General features: G+C 41.6%; 2 protein-coding genes across 10 annotated transcripts in view; one reads left to right on the forward strand and one right to left on the reverse strand.

Annotated features, from left to right (window-relative positions):
* Positions 1-2,578, reverse strand: part of GEN1 (GEN1 Holliday junction 5' flap endonuclease) — a 34,489-nt gene extending 31,911 nt beyond the window's left edge. The window contains exon 1 of one of the 2 annotated variants that reach the window (XM_038394152.2): positions 2,475-2,578. The gene's annotated coding sequence lies outside the window, so the exon portion shown is untranslated. The remainder of the gene's footprint in view (positions 1-2,474) is intronic. The other variant, XM_038394151.2, reaches the window with a different exon arrangement.
* SMC6 (structural maintenance of chromosomes 6) overlaps positions 2,532-18,882 on the forward strand; it is a 98,258-nt gene continuing 81,907 nt past the window's right edge. For 7 of the 8 annotated variants that reach the window (XR_005291761.2, XR_006279738.1, XR_006279737.1 and 4 more), the window contains exons 1-9: positions 2,532-2,807; positions 6,553-6,701; positions 8,578-8,695; positions 14,229-14,334; positions 15,316-15,452; positions 16,235-16,296; positions 17,653-17,733; positions 18,315-18,416; positions 18,669-18,788. Coding sequence is in view for 5 of the 8 variants with exons in the window: in XM_038394147.2 (XP_038250075.1) it covers positions 6,558-6,701; positions 8,578-8,695; positions 14,229-14,334; positions 15,316-15,452; positions 16,235-16,296; positions 17,653-17,733; positions 18,315-18,416; positions 18,669-18,788 (870 nt within the window). In the remaining 3 variants the exon portion in view is untranslated. Of the gene's footprint in view, positions 2,808-6,542; positions 6,702-8,577; positions 8,696-14,228; positions 14,335-15,315; positions 15,453-16,234; positions 16,297-17,652; positions 17,734-18,314; positions 18,417-18,668; positions 18,789-18,882 lie in introns of all 8 variants that reach the window. The other variant, XM_043510220.1, reaches the window with a different exon arrangement.

Genomic DNA, 18,882 nt, shown 5'->3' on the forward strand with positions numbered 1-18,882 from the left:
CAAGATTAAATACTTGCAATTCTTTCTTTCTGTAAGTAAAACACAAGAATAAAACCATTAAGTCTCCATGCTACTAGCTGGTTAGGCTGCATGCAATGCTACATCTGCCCTTAAAATACCAATACTTTTACCAATCCATGTGTATTCTCAGCATTAGTGGATTTTGGAGGGGGGAAGGGAAGAGAACCACTAAAATCCTGAACCCATTGTGGGCATAGCCACTGAGTTTTTCTTTCCCCCAGGGTGCTCCACCCCCACTCTGCCTTGAGGGCCACCCCCACTTCACCCCGTTCCCTCAGGTCACACCTTCACTCTGCTTCTTCCTGCCCCTGCTCTGCTCCCTCCCCAAGGCCCTCACCTGCTCACTGCCCTCCCCCAGCCTACAATCAGCTGTTTCAGAGTGCCACCAAACAGCTGGGGCTGGTGGGTGCTGAGCACCCACTATTTTTTTTCTGTGGGTGCTCCAGCCCCAGAGCACCCATGGAGTCAGCACCTATGATCGTGGGTACTGGGATGGCCCACCCAGAACTAAAGGTCTGTCCACTCACCCAGGCCACAACTGAAGTCTTGGGGCAACAAATGAACAAACAAGAATGGAGGGAGGGTCAAAAGTTAAAAAGCAGGGAACTGGAACAGGAAATAGAGCAGAGAACACTCAACAGTGCACACTGCTCCTCAAAGGTGTCTAGGGAGCCAGTGGACACTGCCCAAGGAACTTTGCTTGGAGGTATGAGACAAAGGACCAGAAATAAGCCTCACAGTCATAGAGACACCAGTGCCAGGAGGCTGACAGCAAGGTCTTGTGACTTTCTGAGGACATGGATGGGGTGTGCGTAAATGAGGTGTGGGGAAAAGTGCAGCCAGAACCTCAGTAGGAAGTTCATCAGGTTGCAGCCCCTCAAGACCATTGGAATAGAGTGTCCCAAACTTTTCAGGGTCATGCCCCCCATTACTGCTGTCTGTCCCCCCCAGGAGGCTGTGGCTCCAGGGGCAGGGGGACACAGACCAGGTAAGGAGCCCAAGGTTGGGGCTGCAGCTGGGCCATGGTGGGGGGCTGCAGCCGGGTGCAGAGCCATAGCCAGGGCTGGGAGCAGAGCTGGGTGGTGCTTCTGCACAATCTCCCTCCCCCCCCCGGGCGGGAGCTGGTCTCGGCCCTGCTGCACCCACCAAATGTTCCGATGCACCCCCTAAGGGGGTGCACCCCACAGTTTGGGGACCTCTGCTCTATGCAAATGTGCACTAACAGTCTCCCTCTTGCTGCAAAAAGGACAGGTGTTGGGGAATTCTGTGAACTGCATCAGATACAGGTACCCGTGCTTCTGGATCCATGGAGGAGCTGTCAACTCATAACCCTGGTGGGCCCCCACTAAACTGCTGCAGCTCACTCCTCATACTAGGTTCTTGGGGGACTATAGGCTACATTGCATCCAGGGCTCCTGTACTGGGTTCTGGGGTGCAATGGCAGCAGGGTGGGGAAGAGGAGAGTTGTAGTGTGGATCTTTGGGGCAGGGGCAGGCAGTGGAGGAAACACAAACAAACAGAGCCAGGCAAGGCCAGGATTGGAGGTTAGGTCCCCACAGTGGGAAGCAGGTAACAGTCTTGCTGGGTTCCGAATATAAACACACATCCCCAGGATGCTAAGCAGGAGCAACTCGGATGTAACACAGGGTTGGATATTTTAGGAAGCCCAGGATGTGACCTTGGTGTCAGGAGAGTGAGTGTGGGAAGGGATCCGAGCCGGGGTGGGGGGGGGGGGGAAGAGGAGAACTAGTGGGGGATGGGACGCAGAGAGGAAGGAACAGCCCAGGCAGGGAGGGGACTGGGAACCGAACACGGTTGCGTTTATGTGTGTGTGTGTGTGTGTGTGTGGGGTGGTTGTGACAGGAGAGAACAGCCCAGGCGGGGTGGGGGGCTGGGAACCGATCGCGGGGGCGGTGTGGGAGGGAGGTGAGAGAAGGGAACAGCCCAGGCGGGGTGAGGGGCTGGGAACCGATCGCGGGGGCGGGGTGGGAGGGAGGTGAGAGAAGGGAACAGCCCAGGCGGGGTGGGGGGCTGGGAACCGATCGCCGGTGCGGTGGGGGAGGAGGGAACAGCCCAGGCGGGGTGGGGGGCTGGGAACCGATCGCGGGGGCGGGAGGTGAGAGAAGGGAACAGCCCAGGCGGGGTGGGGGGCTGGGAACCGATCGCGGGGGCGGTGGGGAGGAGGGAACAGCCCAGGCGGGGTGGGGGGCTGGGAACCGATCGCGGGGGCGGTGGGGAGGAGGGAACAGCCCAGGCGGGGTGGGGGGCTGGGAACCGATCGCGGGGGCGGTGGGGAGGAGGGAACAGCCCAGGCGGGGTGGGGGGCTGGGAACCGATCGCGGGGGCGGTGGGGAGGAGGGAACAGCCCAGGCGGGGTGGGGGGCTGGGAACCGATCGCGGGGGCGGTGGGGAGGAGGGAACAGCCCAGGCGGGGTGGGGGCTGAGAAACGAACCACTCTCCAGGGGGTCCCACTCTGCAGACTCTGATCACTCAGTCCCGGCGTCGGATTCGTATTTGGCGCGGGAACCTCCCACCTTCTCTCCCGGAAGCGGCTCCACTTCCGCAGGGAGGCGGGGCGCGGAAGTACTCGGGCCGCGCGTGCGCACGGAGGCCCGGGGACGCCCGCTTTCCCTTTCCGGCCGGTGCCTGTGGCCGCAGCCGGGCTGGGGCTGGGGCAGCGCCGCGCGGAGTCGAACGCCGGGACTGGGAGCGGGTTTAAAAATCTAAGCGGATCCTAACGAGACCGGCTGTTCCTTCTCCGCAAGCCCGCCCTCCTGCCCGCGAGGTAAGCGGGGCGGCTGGGCAGCCGCTGCTCCTCGCGGTGCGCGCGCGGCTCTCAGGCGCGGCAGCTGGCGCAGGCAAATCCCCCCCCCCATGGAAGGGGGGGTCCCCTGAGGCCGCCCCCCCCCCCCGCTCGCCGCCCGGCGGAGCTGCTGGGCAGCGCGTCAGGATGGCGTCCTTGGTGGCCAGGCTGCCCAGTCCCTGGGTGGCCGTGGGAAACCCGTGGTCACGCTAACGTGACTTTTCCCAGTGTATCACAAACTGTTGCGTTGCATGGTACCCCCAGGTGCCACTAAGCTAGATCCTGGTTCTCGTGAGCCCTGGGGGCCAGGGAGCCCATTGTGCTCGGCGCTGGACAGACACAGAACAAGACAGCCCCTGCCCAGAAGCGCTTACTAGGCAAAACAGACAGACGCGTCGCTTCCAAGGCCAGAAGTGACCACTGTGACCATAACCCAGGACGGCCTAGTACTAATACCGGTATCCGTAAGAGCCTATCTTTAGAAAAAATCCAATCTTGATTTCAGACCTGTCAGTGATAGAGACTACACCATGACCCTTGTAAGTTGCTCAGTGGTTAATTATGCTCGCCCTTAAACATTTATGCTTTATTTCCAGCTTAAATTTATCTGGCTTCTATTTCCAACCATTGGATTGTGTTCTATCTTTCGGTGCTAGACTGAAGAGCCCATTATTGTATGTTTTCCCCCATGTAGATATTTATAGATACCCCTTAAATTCTAACAAATTTATTAGAGCATAAGCTTTCGTGAGCTACAGCTCACTTCATCGGATGCATCGGATGTAGCTCACGAAAGCTTATGCTCTAATAAATTTGTTAGTCTCTAAGGTGCCACAAGTACTCCTTTTCTTTTTGCGAATACAGACTAACAGGGCTGCTACTCTGAAACCCTTAAATTCTGTTTCCTTAAGCTAAAGACAACAGAGTACGTGTAAACAGTGAGACGGTACAGGTCAGCATGGTAAACTATAGTCTCTGTACACTAGATCAGGCCAATGGAAGTGGTCTGCAAAATCTGGAAACCATTCTGTAATTGGACAAAACTTGGTACCTTGCAACAGAGGGATCTGTTAGCCTGGTCTTCAGGTCTCTGTAGTATATTTTTGTGTGGGACAGTTTCAGGGACCAGGCAACCAGGTTTCCCATGTTTGTTTATTGTAGTACTCACAGTGTGTTAAGGTGCTTTCCAGATAGGCAATATGTGACAGTTTTAGGATTGACAATTACACAAGGTTAGAAGGAATGGGAAACTCTTCTAGTTGGAGCCAAGGTGTGGTTGAGAAGTGATGTGGGTTTATTTTTAGCATTAGGACAAAGAGTGGCTATTTCTGGTGCACCATTTATAACTTTCCTTTAGGGTGAATTATTTGTAAAATCACTAGAAAAGGATGGAATAAGGGAGAAGCCACTGAAATCTTAGTTGCCAATGAATCATAGAATCATAGAATATCAGGGTTGGAAGGGACCCCAGAAGGTCATCTAGTCCAACCCCCTGCTCAAAGCAGGACCAAGTCCCAGTTAAATCATCCTAGCCAGGGCTTTGTCAAGCCTGACCTTAAAAACCTCTAAGGAAGGAGATTCTACCACCTCCCTAGGTAACGCATTCCAGTGTTTCACCACCCTCTTAGTGAAAAAGTTTTTCCTAATATCCAATCTAAACCTCCCCCATTGCAACTTGAGACCATTACTCCTCGTTCTGTCATCTGCTACCATTGAGAACAGTCTAGAGCCATCCTCTTTGAAACCCCCTTTCAGGTAGTTGAAAGCAGCTATCAAATCCCCCCTCATTCTTCTCTTCTGCAGACTAAACAATCCCAGCTCCCTCAGCCTCTCCTCATAAGTCATGTGCTCTAGACCCCTAATCATTTTTGTTGCCCTTCGCTGTACTCTTTCCAATTTATCCACATCCTTCTTGTAGTGTGGGGCCCAAAACTGGACACAGTACTCCAGATGAGGCCTCACCAGTGTCGAATAGAGGGGAACGATCACGTCCCTCGATCTGCTCGCTATGCCCCTACTTATACATCCCAAAATGCCATTGGCCTTCTTGGCAACAAGGGCACACTGCTGACTCATATCCAGCTTCTCGTCCACTGTCACCCCTAGGTCCTTTTCCGCAGAACTGCTGCCGAGCCATTCGGTCCCTAGTCTGTAGCGGTGCATTGGATTCTTCCATCCTAAGTGCAGGACCCTGCACTTATCCTTATTGAACCTCATTAGATTTCTTTTGGCCCAATCTTCCAATTTGTCTAGGAAGGCGAATAGTCTATTGTTATACTTGATGAAAGATCACTACAGAAAAATATGGGCGGGAGGGGAAGAAATATACTGTAGCAAGACAGCTATTGAATGTTCAATGAACAAATAATTCTGGTAACAAAAGAGTGACGAGAGAGAATTTCCACTCTTTCCTCTGCCTCCCCAAGGAAAACCCACTCTAAATTGCTGTTCATCAATTACAGTGGCTGAAGTGAAGAGTGTGATGATCGTTCAGTCCATGTTACCGTTTCATTTGGGAACTAAAGTATTCTACTATCTGAAGGAAAGATAAATTTCTTTTTTAATATTTCCATATCTGCAGGAAAAATTTGGTCATGACACTGGTTGCTGTCCATTGATTAATCAATCAGAACTAATCTCCAGAATAGATGAGGCCTTAGTAATGAAAATTAACCAGTTTAGCTTTATTATTTTTTTTTCCTTTCATTAATGTTAGTCTTAAAAGTTTACTCACTGCTTATAATTTCCATAGGAAAACATATAATTAAATTTTGACACTTGTTTGTCTCTTAGACACAGTGAGAGATTTTCAAAGGTGCCTAAAGGAATTCTTCAGATCAGTTCACATAAAAATTAATGGTAACTTTGAAAATCTCAGTCCTAATCTTTACTTGATTACAGCATGCTAGAATTATTATTACCCCAGTAGCTTCCTGCAAGTGGTAGGGGGATCCCCGCAGCCACTGGCCCCCTCAGGGAGCAGGGGACCCTTGGAGCTCCAAACCGTAGGTGGAGGGGGACCCTGGAGCTATGAGCCCCCATGAATGGTAGGGGTCCCCAGAGCTCTCAGCCACCCCCGCAGCTGCCCAGCGGCTTCCCATTTTGTCATGTATATTTTTTGTATTTTCCGTTAATTTTTCTTTATTGCCCGTGACCTGTCTGATTTTTCCTGAAAATATCCATGATAAAATCTTGGCCTTTATTATTTATGCAGTGTATTACCACAACACCAATTTAACCATAAAATAGATGCATAAAATTAAAATGTGCATGAGTGTTTGCATGATTGAAGCTTTATTGTTACTTTTTGATGCAGAAGCATGCTTTTTCTCCCATGCTTCCTGTAGAGCTAACCATACTTTGGTACTCTAGAAATAAATTCCAGTACAATGTGTACTTTGTTAGTGTCATAATTAAACCTCTAAGTTGAATAGGAGCTATCCATTTATAGTCCAATTGTCATCATTACCATAATTGTACCAGCACTGATGCCTCTCTGCTGGGTTTGCTCAGCTTTAGGTTTTCAAAATTTTTTCTTTTTGTCCGACTTAATTTTCACTTTGTTTTACTGGGACTTGTCAATATTGCTTCAAAAGTGGGCAGATTCTGTCAGTTTGCTCTTTGTGATCATTCATATTTTTACGTCGATATAGACCTGTGTGTTACAATCTGAGATATTTTTCATTTAGCTAACTGGAACTTACGATTTACCCTACTTTTTTTTCAGTACTTATGGGTAAGAGAAAAGAGGAAAGCTTTTCAAAACCTGGATTCCACAAAAGGCCAAGACAGGAATACACAGATGAATCTAATGATGAGCTTGATGAAGAAGAACGTTCACAGTTTCAGTCTGACAGTAATTCCAGTTCGCAGTTGGTAAGATGTGTGTCTTGTTAGAAATGGTAGTTTTAAAAAAGAGGAAATAAGCAAACTGGTACAAATATAGTGCTGTTTGACTCAGGCTGATTGTAAAGCAGGAGGGTCTTGCATGTAGGCTGCAGAAGGAACAATATGAAAATAAAGCTACCAATGATGTTTCTATCATGTCTTCTTCAGTTGTCCTCTACTACATTTGAGGAAACCTCTTTCTTCTGGAATAATATTTTAGGGTGCTATCAACCATAATGATCTCTTCCTCAGATTCATACGCACGTGTTACACAATTTCTTGAAGCATTCTGTTTTGATCCTTTTATAAATTCTACAGCCTGTTACAATCCCCAGTTGTCCTTTGGAATAGACAGTAAAGATTACTTTTTTTAAATGCAACTTTAATAATTTGTGCAATACATACTCATGGCAACTAAGCATGGTTTAAAATTAAAATCATAAATTGCATTGGCAACCACAGTCAGTTGCATTATATTAAATGACTACTTCTGAGGGCAAAAAACATAGGCAACCAAGTTAAGGAAATAAAATGTTTGGTTCGTCATCCAAAAACCTGTTGTACAAGTTGTGATTTTATGTTGCACAAAAATAGGGGGCGGGTGGGAAGTATTTAAAAGATAAATGAGTGACCCGGAAGGAGCAGTTGGAACCACTGTAGCTTGTTAAACATATCCCAAATACTTTGTGACACCATCAAAATAGAATCATATTTTTGAAATTTTTTTGTGTGTAAAGTGGTAATTTAAAATAAAATGAGGATGAATGCCATCGTTATTGCTCTCTAGTTGAGTCATAGTGAGATAAATATTTTAAGAAAAAATGCTTTAAGAAGAAATGCTTTTCAAATGCAGTGTTGTCTGATGTGAGAATTCAAGTTGCAGGTGGCCTTTATATATGCTTAAAACCTTTACTTGTTTCTAGGAAACAAAGTGCAGAGAAATGTATTCCAAAAGCTTTAGCTTTACCCTAAAAACTTTCTAACAAAATATGTTTCAGCATTTTGCCACTGGATTATCCCTTCTGCTTCTAAATTCAGGTCCTTCTTCCCAACTTTGAAAGTTGTTTAAAAAGAGTAAAGATTATTTTAAAAAAAAAATCTATATGGTGTATGAAGAATATTCTGCCACATGGAAGCTAAATAATAAAAGCATGCTGTGTAAGATGTTCATGACTCGGTAACTTAAAGGGGAAAAACTAAGGCTATATATACACTGCATACCTCCTGTGTACCTACACCTCACAGTGAAAAGCAGGCTGCATCCAGACTGCTGTGTGTAGCTTCATGTGTCCCCAGAAGCATGGAGCTGCTGGAGCCTTTCCCCACTGCCTCCCTGCTGTGGGGAAAGACTCCAACAGCAGGACGCTAAACTGCTAAATATGGCAGTGTACGTAGGGACTGTATGGGCAAGTAGAGAGCCCTGTAGGGTACATACTCAGGTACGTACCCACAGGCTTCAGGGAGTGTCTTTATTCATATACGCAGTGACTCATCATCTGCACTGTTATTTATACCCATGCTGGAGGGGTGTCTGTGGTGTATATATTCTACATGCCATGGAAAGGAGTATGCAGTGTAGGTGTACCCTAAAACTATCTCTGATAAATGAAGGATTTTGATAACTATTTGCATTTAATGCTACCTTATGACTGAATTACACCACCAACTATACATTTTCATATTGTTGTGTAATTTGTATGCATCATCACTAAAGCCCTTCCATCTGTTTGTTGTCCTGTTTTGGCTACAAAAGTATGACTTTTGTTACCACTGCCATTTTATCACCACGCTTTCATTTTAATTTCTCATTCTGCGTGACTCACTTTTGTGTTTGATTTATGTCATTTTCATGATATTTCTGTAGACTTCAGGGGAAGTGGGGATAATTGAAAGCATCCAATTGAAGAACTTCATGTGCCATTCAATGTTGGGGCCCTTTCAGTTTGGATCCAATGTAAACTTTGTGGTTGGAAACAATGGAAGTAAGTATTAATTTTCTCATTTCTCTGTCAGGAGCATTTTTTAGGGAATTTATCCAAAAATTAAACCGAATATGTTCCTAAATATTTAGAGCCAAAGTTCATTAAAAAGTCTTTTTAACTACAGAAAAGGAAAATCATTATTTATACAAACTTCTGCTTTTTCATTAACAAAAAGAAAAGGAGTACTTGTGGCCCCTTAGAGACTAACAAATTTATTAGAGCATAAGCTTTCGTGAGCTACAGCTCACTTCATTGGATGCATCCAATGAAGTGAGCTGTAGCTCACGAAAGCTTATGCTCTAATAAATTTGTTAGTCTCTAAGGTGCCACAAGTACTCCTTTTCTTTTTGCGAATACAGACTAACACGGCTGCTACTCTGAAATTTTTCATTAACGTTTGTCTCAGTGCTAAACAAGATAGAGGTTTCTGTATGTTGTGATTTTAATTTGTACAGTACAACATTGATTAATGGTGACCTGTTATGTAGTGTTATCAAAACAACTTAAACTTAATTTTGATTAACGTTCTTTGTTGTATATGTATTTCTTAACTTTCACCTGAATTGTGACTAGAATATAGTAGTAGTAGATACTAATTTAAAATGTTACTGTCTTTTACTTTTTCTTTGTAAAGATGTCAAGTTGTTTGTATTCTGCCAAGGATTGAGCCTCATAACCTGTTTGGAGTTTTGTCATCCATTCTGGATCTGCTGCAAGGTTCTATGTACTGTGATTATCTCTATAGTTGCACTTCTTTTACCCAGGGTTAGCTGCTTCTTATTTTCCTCACCTTTTCATAGAAAGCCTTACCTTTTCTGGTAATTTGTGGAAATGTCTTATCTTCTATTGAAATGTCCAACATATGACTGTTTCTCCTTTCTGGATTTGAACTGTCATTTGTCTTCCAGTTATCCACTTCTAGTGCATAGTTTGATTCTTCTATATTGGTTAAAAGTCTGTCCTAGCTTTGCACTCTATACTGTGGTGAGGTAGTCTGTTAGTGTGATAATGGTGTCCCAGGAGGACATTTTATTTTAATTTGGGGTGGTTGTGTGAGTTTAGGTGCTGATCTAGTGTCTTGAGGATTCTTGGGGATGTTTGCTTCTTTGGTTGTGAGGTTAGTGGTGTTGCAGTAGGGAACAATATATAGGTACGAATAGTAGTGATTCATTGTCTTATGTTGAAGGGATTGTTTGCTGCTTTCAGGTAGAACCTGAAGTGCAGTGCTCTTTTCTGTACTTTTATTAGGAGTGGGGATGGAACTGAGCTCTCCCCTGTTAGTATTGCTAGTATTGTCTTCTGCTTGTGTAGCGTACATAGTGATACAAACAAAGCTAACAGCATTTGAGAAGAAGGGTACATCATAAACCTGTACGTGGCTAGGGTAATTAAATATATAATCATATTAATAACTAGAGCTGTCAAATGATTAAAAAAATTAATAGTGTTAGTCATCTGATTAAAAAAATCATGATTGCAATTTTAATTGCACTAGTAATAATAGAATACCATTTATTTAAATATTTTTGGGTGTTTTCTACATTTTCAAATATACTGATTTCAATTACAACACAATACCAAATGCACAGTGCTCACTTTATATTATTTTTTATTACAAATATTTGTACTGTAAAAAAGATAAACAAAAGATAGTATTTTTCAGTTCACCTCATAGAAATCTGTAGTGCAGGGGTGGGCAAACTTTTTGGCCCGAGGTCCAATTGGGATTGCGAAACTGAATGGAGGGCCAGGTAGGGAAGGCTGTGCCTCCCCAAACAGCCTGGCCCCTCCCCCTATCTGCCCCCTCCCACTTTCCGCCCCCTGACTGTTCCCCTACTGCCCCCTCCCAGGACCCCTGTCCCTAACTGCCCCCTGGGACCCCACCCCCTATCCAACCACCCCGTCCTCTGCCCTGACCCCTATTCGGCTCCCCAGGACTCCCATGCCTATCCAACCGCCCCTGTTCCCCATCCCATGACCACCCCCCTGCCCAGAACCTCCACTCCATCCAACTGCTCCCCGTCCCCGACTGCCCTGACCCCATCCACACCCCCACCCCTAACTGCCCCTGGGATCCTACCCCCTATTCAACCTCCCGATCCCCTGATTGCTTCTGGGACTCCTTGCCTCTTATCCAACCCCCCTTCCCACCCCCCTTACCATGCTGCTGAGAGCAGTAGGAGCTCACAGCCCTGCTACCTGGCCAGAGCCAGCCTCGCTGCCTGACAGGAGCGGCTGGCCAGAGTGCTGGTGGCACGGCGCGCTGAGGCTGTGGGGAGAGGCCAGGGGCTAGCCTTCCTGGCTGGGAGCTGGAGGGCCGGGCAGGAGGGTTCTGCGGGCCAAATGTGCCCCGTGGGCCATAGTTTGCCCACCTCTGCTGTAGTGCAATGCCTTTCTCTTGAAAGTGAAACTTAAAAAGCTAGATTTTTTTTTTTGTTTGTTATGTTACTGCACTCAAAAACAAAAAAAAATCTAAAATTGTAGAGCCTACAAGTCTATTCAGTCCTACTTCATGTTCAGCCAATCACGAAGACAAACAAGCTTGTTTACATTTACAGGAGATAATGCTGTCTGCCTCTTATTTACAAAGTCACCTGAAAGTGAGAACGGGCATTATTAGCATGGCACTGTTGTAGTCAGTGCTGCAAGGTATTTATGTGCTACGTATGCTAAACGTTTTTGTCCCTTCATGCTTCGACCATCATTCCAGAGGACATGCTTCCATTTCTTTAACTTAGCACTAGGCTTGGCAGAATGATTTTTTTTTAAACAATATATAATTTTGATGGATAATATTTTTCAGCATTTTTAATTTTTATCGATTTAAAATTGTTACAGTTGCACAAAACTGAGTTTTAATCATTTTTTCAATTTTTATTTACTTAAATTTTCAGTTGTAGGATACTGCGGGATAAGACAATGGAGGGGAGATCAGACAACCAACAGGGGTTAAGACTCAAAGTTCAAGCTTTATAACCATGAAAATACAAATTGTCAACATCGTATATCAAAATATACTAAGTTCTCAAGTAGCATTTTTCTTTCTTTGCCTGTAAATTTTGATTATTATTGATGGAAGTATGTTTTCGTCTGTTTGTATGCATACAATGAATTTGACATTTATCAATATTTACCTATAAAAATCTAATCCTTCCAAGCATACTTAGGCCATAATTACCACTCAAAATGTTCTCAACTGATGAAATAATCCTAGAAAGCTCAAGGAGCTGACTGAGGAGATATCTAAACCATTAGCGATTATCTTCGAAAAGTCATGGAAATCAAGAGAGATTGCAGAGGACTGGAAAAGGGCAAATATAGTGCCATCTATAAAAAGGAAAATAAGGACAATATGGGGGGAAGCGGTAGATGTGGTATATCTTGATTTTAGTAAGGCTTTTGATACCGTCTCTCATGACCTTCTCATAAACAAACAAAGGAAATGCAACCTAGATGGAGCTACTATAAGGTGGGTGCATAACTGGTTGGAAAAGAGAGTAGTTACCAGTGGTTCACAGTCATTCTGGAAGGGCGTAATGAGTGGGGTCCTGAAGTGATCAGTTTTGGGTCTGGTTCTGTTCAATATCTTCATCAATGATTTAGATAATGTCAGAGAGAGTACGCGTATAAAGTTTGCAGACAGTACCAAACTGGGAGAGGTTGCAAGTGCTTTGGAGGATAGGATTATAATTCAAAATGATCTGGAGAAATGATCTGAAGTAAATAGGATGAAATTTAATAAGGACAAATGTGAAGTACTCCACTTAGGAAGGACCACTCAGTTGCACACGTACAAAATGGGGAATCATGGCCTAGGAAGGAGTACTTTAGAAAGGGATCTGGGGATCATAGTGGACCACAAGCTAAATATGAATCAAGAATGTACCACTGTAGCAAAAAAAGCAAACATAATTCTGGGATGTAATAGCAGGAGTGTTGTAACCAAGGCACGAGAAGTAATTCTTCCGCTCTACTCCACGCTGATTAGGCCTCAACTAGAGTACTGTGTCCAGTTCTAGGCGCCACATTTCAGGAAAGATATGGACAAATTGGAGAAAGTCCAGAGAAGAGCAACAAAAATGATTAAAGATCTAGAAAGCATGACCTATGAGGGAAGATTGAAAAAACTGGGTTTGTTTAGTTTTGAGAAGAGAAGACTGAGAGGGACATAAGTTTTCAAGCACATAAAAGGTTGTTACAAGAAGGAGGGAGAAAAATTATTCTCCTTAACCTCTGAGGACGTAACTAGAAACAATGGGCTTAAATTGCAGCTGGGGCGGTTTAGGTTGGAATTAGGAAAAAAAACTTCCTAACTGTCAGGGTAATTAAGCACTGGACTAAATTGCCTAGGGAAGTTGTGGAATCTCCATAATTGGATATTTTTAAGAGCGGATTAGACAAACACCGGTTAGGGTGATCTAGATAATCCTTAGTCCTGCCATGAGTGCAGGGCGCTGGACTAGATGAGCTCTCAAGGTCCCTTCCAATCCTATGATTCTATGAGTCTATGGAAGTTCATTATAAAAATCTGTAAAGTATGCCCCAAAACAAGTGTTTATATATGTATAAAATAAATATTCTTCAAGTGGAGAACAGAATTCTGATAAGACAAGAAACCAAGAAGTCCAAAAGAAAAATACTACGCAACTGGTAGACCCACTACTTTCAGAATAGATCCAAAATGTACAAAAGTTGAGAACTTTATCTGGTGCATGATTTGTCTTAATTCTTGTTCTCTGAAAATTATTTTGTGATTATAGAGGTAAAAAGTCAGTATGAACTGAACTCTTGCACATTCAAGTTCTGGAAAATAACTCTTGTTAAACGCATTGTTACCTTCAAGGGGCTAAAATGCATGACTTCTTGTTTTGTTTGGGGTTTTTTCAAATCCGGTTTTTAATAAGTTTATCTGTCCTTTATTCACAATTTAAAGTGTGTTAGGTAAAACAAACAAATTTAAATTTTTCTTGTGCATTTCACCTGCTTGGACAATCAATACATAGAAAAATAACTAGTCACCTTGGCTTGCATTTCTAATCACTTTTGTTCTTTGTGTGTTCTGTCCTAGTGTAGCACTGCAATGTTTGGATTGCGGACACTGGAGAAACTTATTATTTTCATACTTAAAATGGTGATCTTTGAATTTTTTGTTCTGTAAAATCTGTCCTTGAAAAAACAAAATGCACAAACACTATTATTACTTCTCAAATTTGGACATGAACTACTTGACCTATACTTGTTCATATTAGGAGACAAAATTAGGGATATTCTTTTCAACTCAGTTCGAATACATTGAACTAAGAAAGTTTTTTGTGGAATAAAAACTGGAAAAGTGGTAATATTTTGCCAACATTGGAATGGTTGGTGTATGCGCCTATCATATATTTTACAATAGATATTCTTAGTCTATTTTCAGTTTATTAGTCTGACTTAGATGTGTACAGGTTTGGCTAAAATTATATACACTGTAATTGAATTGTATAAATAGAAGATAGTACTGTTTTATAAAAAGATTGCTTGTTTGCTTTTTCAGGTGGGAAGAGTGCTGTATTAACTGCTCTTATTGTTGGGCTTGGGGGAAAAGCTACCACAACTAACAGAGGATCCTCTTTGAAAGTATTTGTGAAAGATGGAGAGACGTAAGCGAAACTGTGTATTTATTTGTTTGAGGTGGGCTGTTAGTTTGATAAAGTTAGTTTAGTCCATTGAGTTACAAAATCCTTAGTTTTCCTTTTTGCTTTATTGGGCCTTTTATAGGATGAGAAACATTTTTAACAATATAGAAATGTGTGGTTTTAAAATAATAAAAATTAATAGGTTGGACTTCGGTGTGATATCTGAAATGACTAAATTTTTTAAATTAATTTGAAATTTAGTCAGTCTTTAACTGCTATATAAATAGAAACTTCCTTTCCTCTCAGTAGTCAATTCTAAGATAACTTAAATATTTTAAAGAATGCCCATAAGTGCTGAACTTTCTTTAAACTCTTTCCTTTACTTCGAGCAGCCTATTTATCCCCTTCTGCCGTGGCAACCTTCTTTTTGTCTGGAATGGGTTGTCCGATACCCAGAGCTGTTTGTTAATGTTCCTCTCAGCCCCAAAGTAGAAAGTTGACTTATGTACTAATTCAGTTATCTATTTGATTTATTACTTTTTCACTGAGTTGACCAGAGACAATGGAATGCCTTTTGCTCTAATATTAGAGCATCTAAAATTGTTGCAGCACAGCCAGTCTACATCCTAGCCTTTCAGATAGATTTAAACTTTCTGTTAACATACTACTTAACATCTTTTTTAACGTTATGTTTTACATGGTACTATAGCTGAGTGCCCATAAAAGTTAAAGGTCTAGTATCATGGTTAGATCCAGACACATAGCTCAGACAGCTCTGGGCATGCATCTCAGTTTGGCCTATAGAAATTTCTGCTTTGGAGCTCAAACTCTCCTATGCAAACACAGTGCCACGGTAGTTCTCTGTTGACCTACAATTAGGATGAAACATACCCAACTAACTTTTGGTTGTGGCCTAAAAAGAAATTGAAAATCTATTGGTGGAAAGTCTAATTCTTTATTTTGAATGATTCAAACTCAGATATTTTAAGTTAATGTTTATTTTAGTTCCGCAGATGTTTCAATAACATTAAGAAACCGAGGTAAAGATGCATTTAAACCAGAAGTGTATGGTAGTTCTATTATTGTGACTCAACACATAAGCATGGATGGAAGTCGAAGTTATAAACTGAAAAGCAAAACAGGTTTGGCAATACTTCATTTTCAGTTTTAAAGCATTTGAAAAAAATATTTTCATTACTGTCTTTCATATGTTTGTGGAGGATTAGGTATTTCTTGTAAGCTAGTGAAAATTCAAAAGGGTATGACAGAGTTAGATAGTTTTTCTATACTGATTCTGAGAGAGAGAAAGATGCTTGAATAATAAAATGAATAAACAAAAAATGTAACTTCCATTATTTTAAAAAGTAAAGCTTAATACCTTTCTAGTAGCATATTTGCATTTTTGTATTCTGACTTAACAGTACTGCAAAATTATTAGCCATATTCTTACAATTAATTAAGAAATACTAAGTAGTATTTGTCACATTCTGACTAGTGACAGGTTGGTTCACCCCGTGTTGCCAAAGAATGGTCACTTGACAGGTTATTGCCAATCAACTTTGATACCTGGCTAGAGGCATCAACTTGTCCTTTGTCTTTGAGAAACTGGTTTAGCCACTCCCCAGATTTGTCTCGTAAACATATTTCAGTCATAATTGCAGTTTGTTAATAACTTCGCATAATGTTATGTTAATAACTTTAAATAATGTTGCTGCATACATTTCACTATCATATCGTTGACCAGTGAGCTACTAGTTTTCAAGTGTTACCTCACAATGTATATTTTGTACAAAGATTATTAGAATAGTGTGTAAAGTGTGAATACAGTGGTGCATTCAGTCACAGTATATCAAGCTATACATCTTTTGTACTTATCTATGATTTTGGATATAAACTGTGATACAGGTTTTTTCTTTTTCTTCAGGGACGTTAATTTCTTCTAAAAAAGAAGAACTTACTGCAATACTGGATCACTTTAATATACAGGTAATTGCTGAAATATTCATTAGAGTTTTATGTTACTTGTAGAGGCAAACTGAACATTTTTGATAAAGCATGCTGCATTTTGATGAACAAGGGCACTAGTTCTTTCATACTAACACAGTGCTGCATCAGTTGCATTCAAAAGGTTATCTTTACAGGCAGTAGCTAGGAATTCAGGTTTGAAAAGGAAAAACAGAAAATTTATATTCTGCAGGATATGAATTTGCTATAGAGGTTGGATAAACCAAATAAGCAAACCAGATGTGACCTAATGTTTGGAATTGTCATGCTGTTCTGGGAATTCCCAGTTTATGTATTGATGCCTGTTGTTTCATCCATACAGTAGAACCTCAGAATTACGAACACCAGAGGTGTGAACTGATCAGTCAACCACACACCTCATTTAGAACCTGAAGTACGCAATCAGGCAGTAACAGAGACCAAAAAATAAGCAAATACAGTACAGTGATGTGTTAAATAAAAGGAAAGCAGCATTTTTCTTCTGCATGGTAAAGTTTCAAAGCTGTATTAAGTCAATATTCAGTTGTAAACTTTTGAAAGAACAACCATAACGTTTTGTTCAGAGTTGTGAACAACCTCCATTCCTGAGGTGTTGGTAACTCTGAGGTTCTACTGTACTTGGAGATCGTTATAGTATCTTATGTTACTCACTTTCTGTAGAGGGTCTATAGATCAACCTGTTCTAGCAGAGACCTATTTGGTTAGTTTTCTTCCTGTTAAGTGATTCAGTGAAGAACAATATGTACTACTATGCACAGCCCTATAAAATGTGTTACAGTAACACATATGCAGAGAAAATCTTTAGTATGTTACAACTTAATGTAAATATTGTACTGATTCTATTGGAATTTCCATGCTAAGTATAATTTTTTGGGATGTGCTGAATGGTTTATGGAACTGAAGATGGAGTGTTATCTTTATTTCACTCATATAGAATTGATTCCAGATCAATCGTGGAGAGAATCATGACACTCTCTAGCTGTTCAGTGGTCTATTTAACCATACCAAACCATACTTCCTCCATCCCCCTCCCCACATATATATATTTACTTTCATTTCATGTTATAGTAGCCAGTGTTCACGTCGTAAACACTACTCCCATGGTGTACCTCTCTTTTGCCTTAGTGTGTGCCTTCTTGGAAGACTCAGCAGTCAGTTTAATGAACAAGAAGACTGGACTAATGTCTCTCCTTGAGATGTGGCTCATCCAGGTCATGACTTAGTCAAGTTGATAGAGGAATGTAGGAAAAATAGAGACAGAAATGGGAAATGAGGTCTGTTTCATTAATATTAACTCAGTTTAAAATACTTCTATTGTTTGTAAATGTGGTGTTACAGGTAGATAATCCTGTGTCTGTTTTAACCCAAGAGATGAGCAAGCACTTCTTACAGTCTAAAAATGAAGGTGACAAATACAAGGTAAGCTAATCAAGATCAATGGCATTTAAATAAAATATTATAAAATACAGTTCCTGTTCAGTCATTTTTAATTTTTAAAACATCTGTGAGGTTGTTGCATGCAATCCAATGAAAGCAGAGTTATATTCAGAAAAATATGATGTAAATGGGAATATATTTGTTTCAAATTTGTGTAAAGAGTTTACCAATGGCATTTGAAAAATAATTTTGGGGGAAAAAAAAATTAATTGTCTGAATTTGACAGCCTTCAAAGCACGTTGCAAAGCTTACTTTTACTCCCTGGCCTGTGAGGAAATGGCTATTGGTAGGTCTGGATAATGGTGATGTGGGACTATGGGGAATTGTATAAGGAGGTTAAGTACTTATTGTAGCTCTGTTATTTGTTATGTTGTTGCTGGGTTATTTGATTTTATGTGATCTGCAGTGTCTGATGCATTGGCTTTATCTTTTATAAGACTGTTTGGGGTGCTCAGAGTATTGGATGGGTGCACATTTTATAACAGTTTGTTAAAATCCACTTAATTCACTTTACACAGTTTTACCAAAGCTGAAGTTTCGATCTCTCTCGTCTTTGGTTTTAGTTCTTTATGAAAGCAACCCAGCTGGAGCAGATGAAAGCTGATTATTCATATATTATGGAAACTAAGTCAAGAACTCATGACCAGATAGAACAAGGAGTAGGGGTATGTAAAAGTTACTGTGGTTAATTACTACACACGGACGCTGAAATAATATAAGAAATACAGATATTATCCATTAAAAAATGCAGTTGCACCATAAATTAACTATCAACTTGTAATATAGTTTAGCTGGGTTGCTTTAATTAATTTATCTGAGTCATTTTAAACTTTTAAAAAATTATCCTTCTACAATTCCATATTACACAAACAATCCTTTATGCTAATTTAACATTTACATCTTTTTACTTTTTTTAGCTTCTTCAAGACCTTAGGCAGCACTATTTTGAGAAAGAGGAGCAGTACAAAAGTATTGCGTTCGTGAGTGAAATGCAAACCAATCTGGAGGCTTTGAAACATAAAATGGCCTGGGCAGTGGTAACTTTCTTGTTAGAATATCTTTTTCTTCAACTGAAGTTCATTTAATTTATCTTCAAATTACCTTCACTGGTCTGATGTATACTTCAGTCTT

Source organism: Dermochelys coriacea, chromosome 3 (assembly GCF_009764565.3).
Source record: "Dermochelys coriacea isolate rDerCor1 chromosome 3, rDerCor1.pri.v4, whole genome shotgun sequence".
NCBI classification, from domain to species: Eukaryota; Metazoa; Chordata; order Testudines; family Dermochelyidae; genus Dermochelys; species Dermochelys coriacea.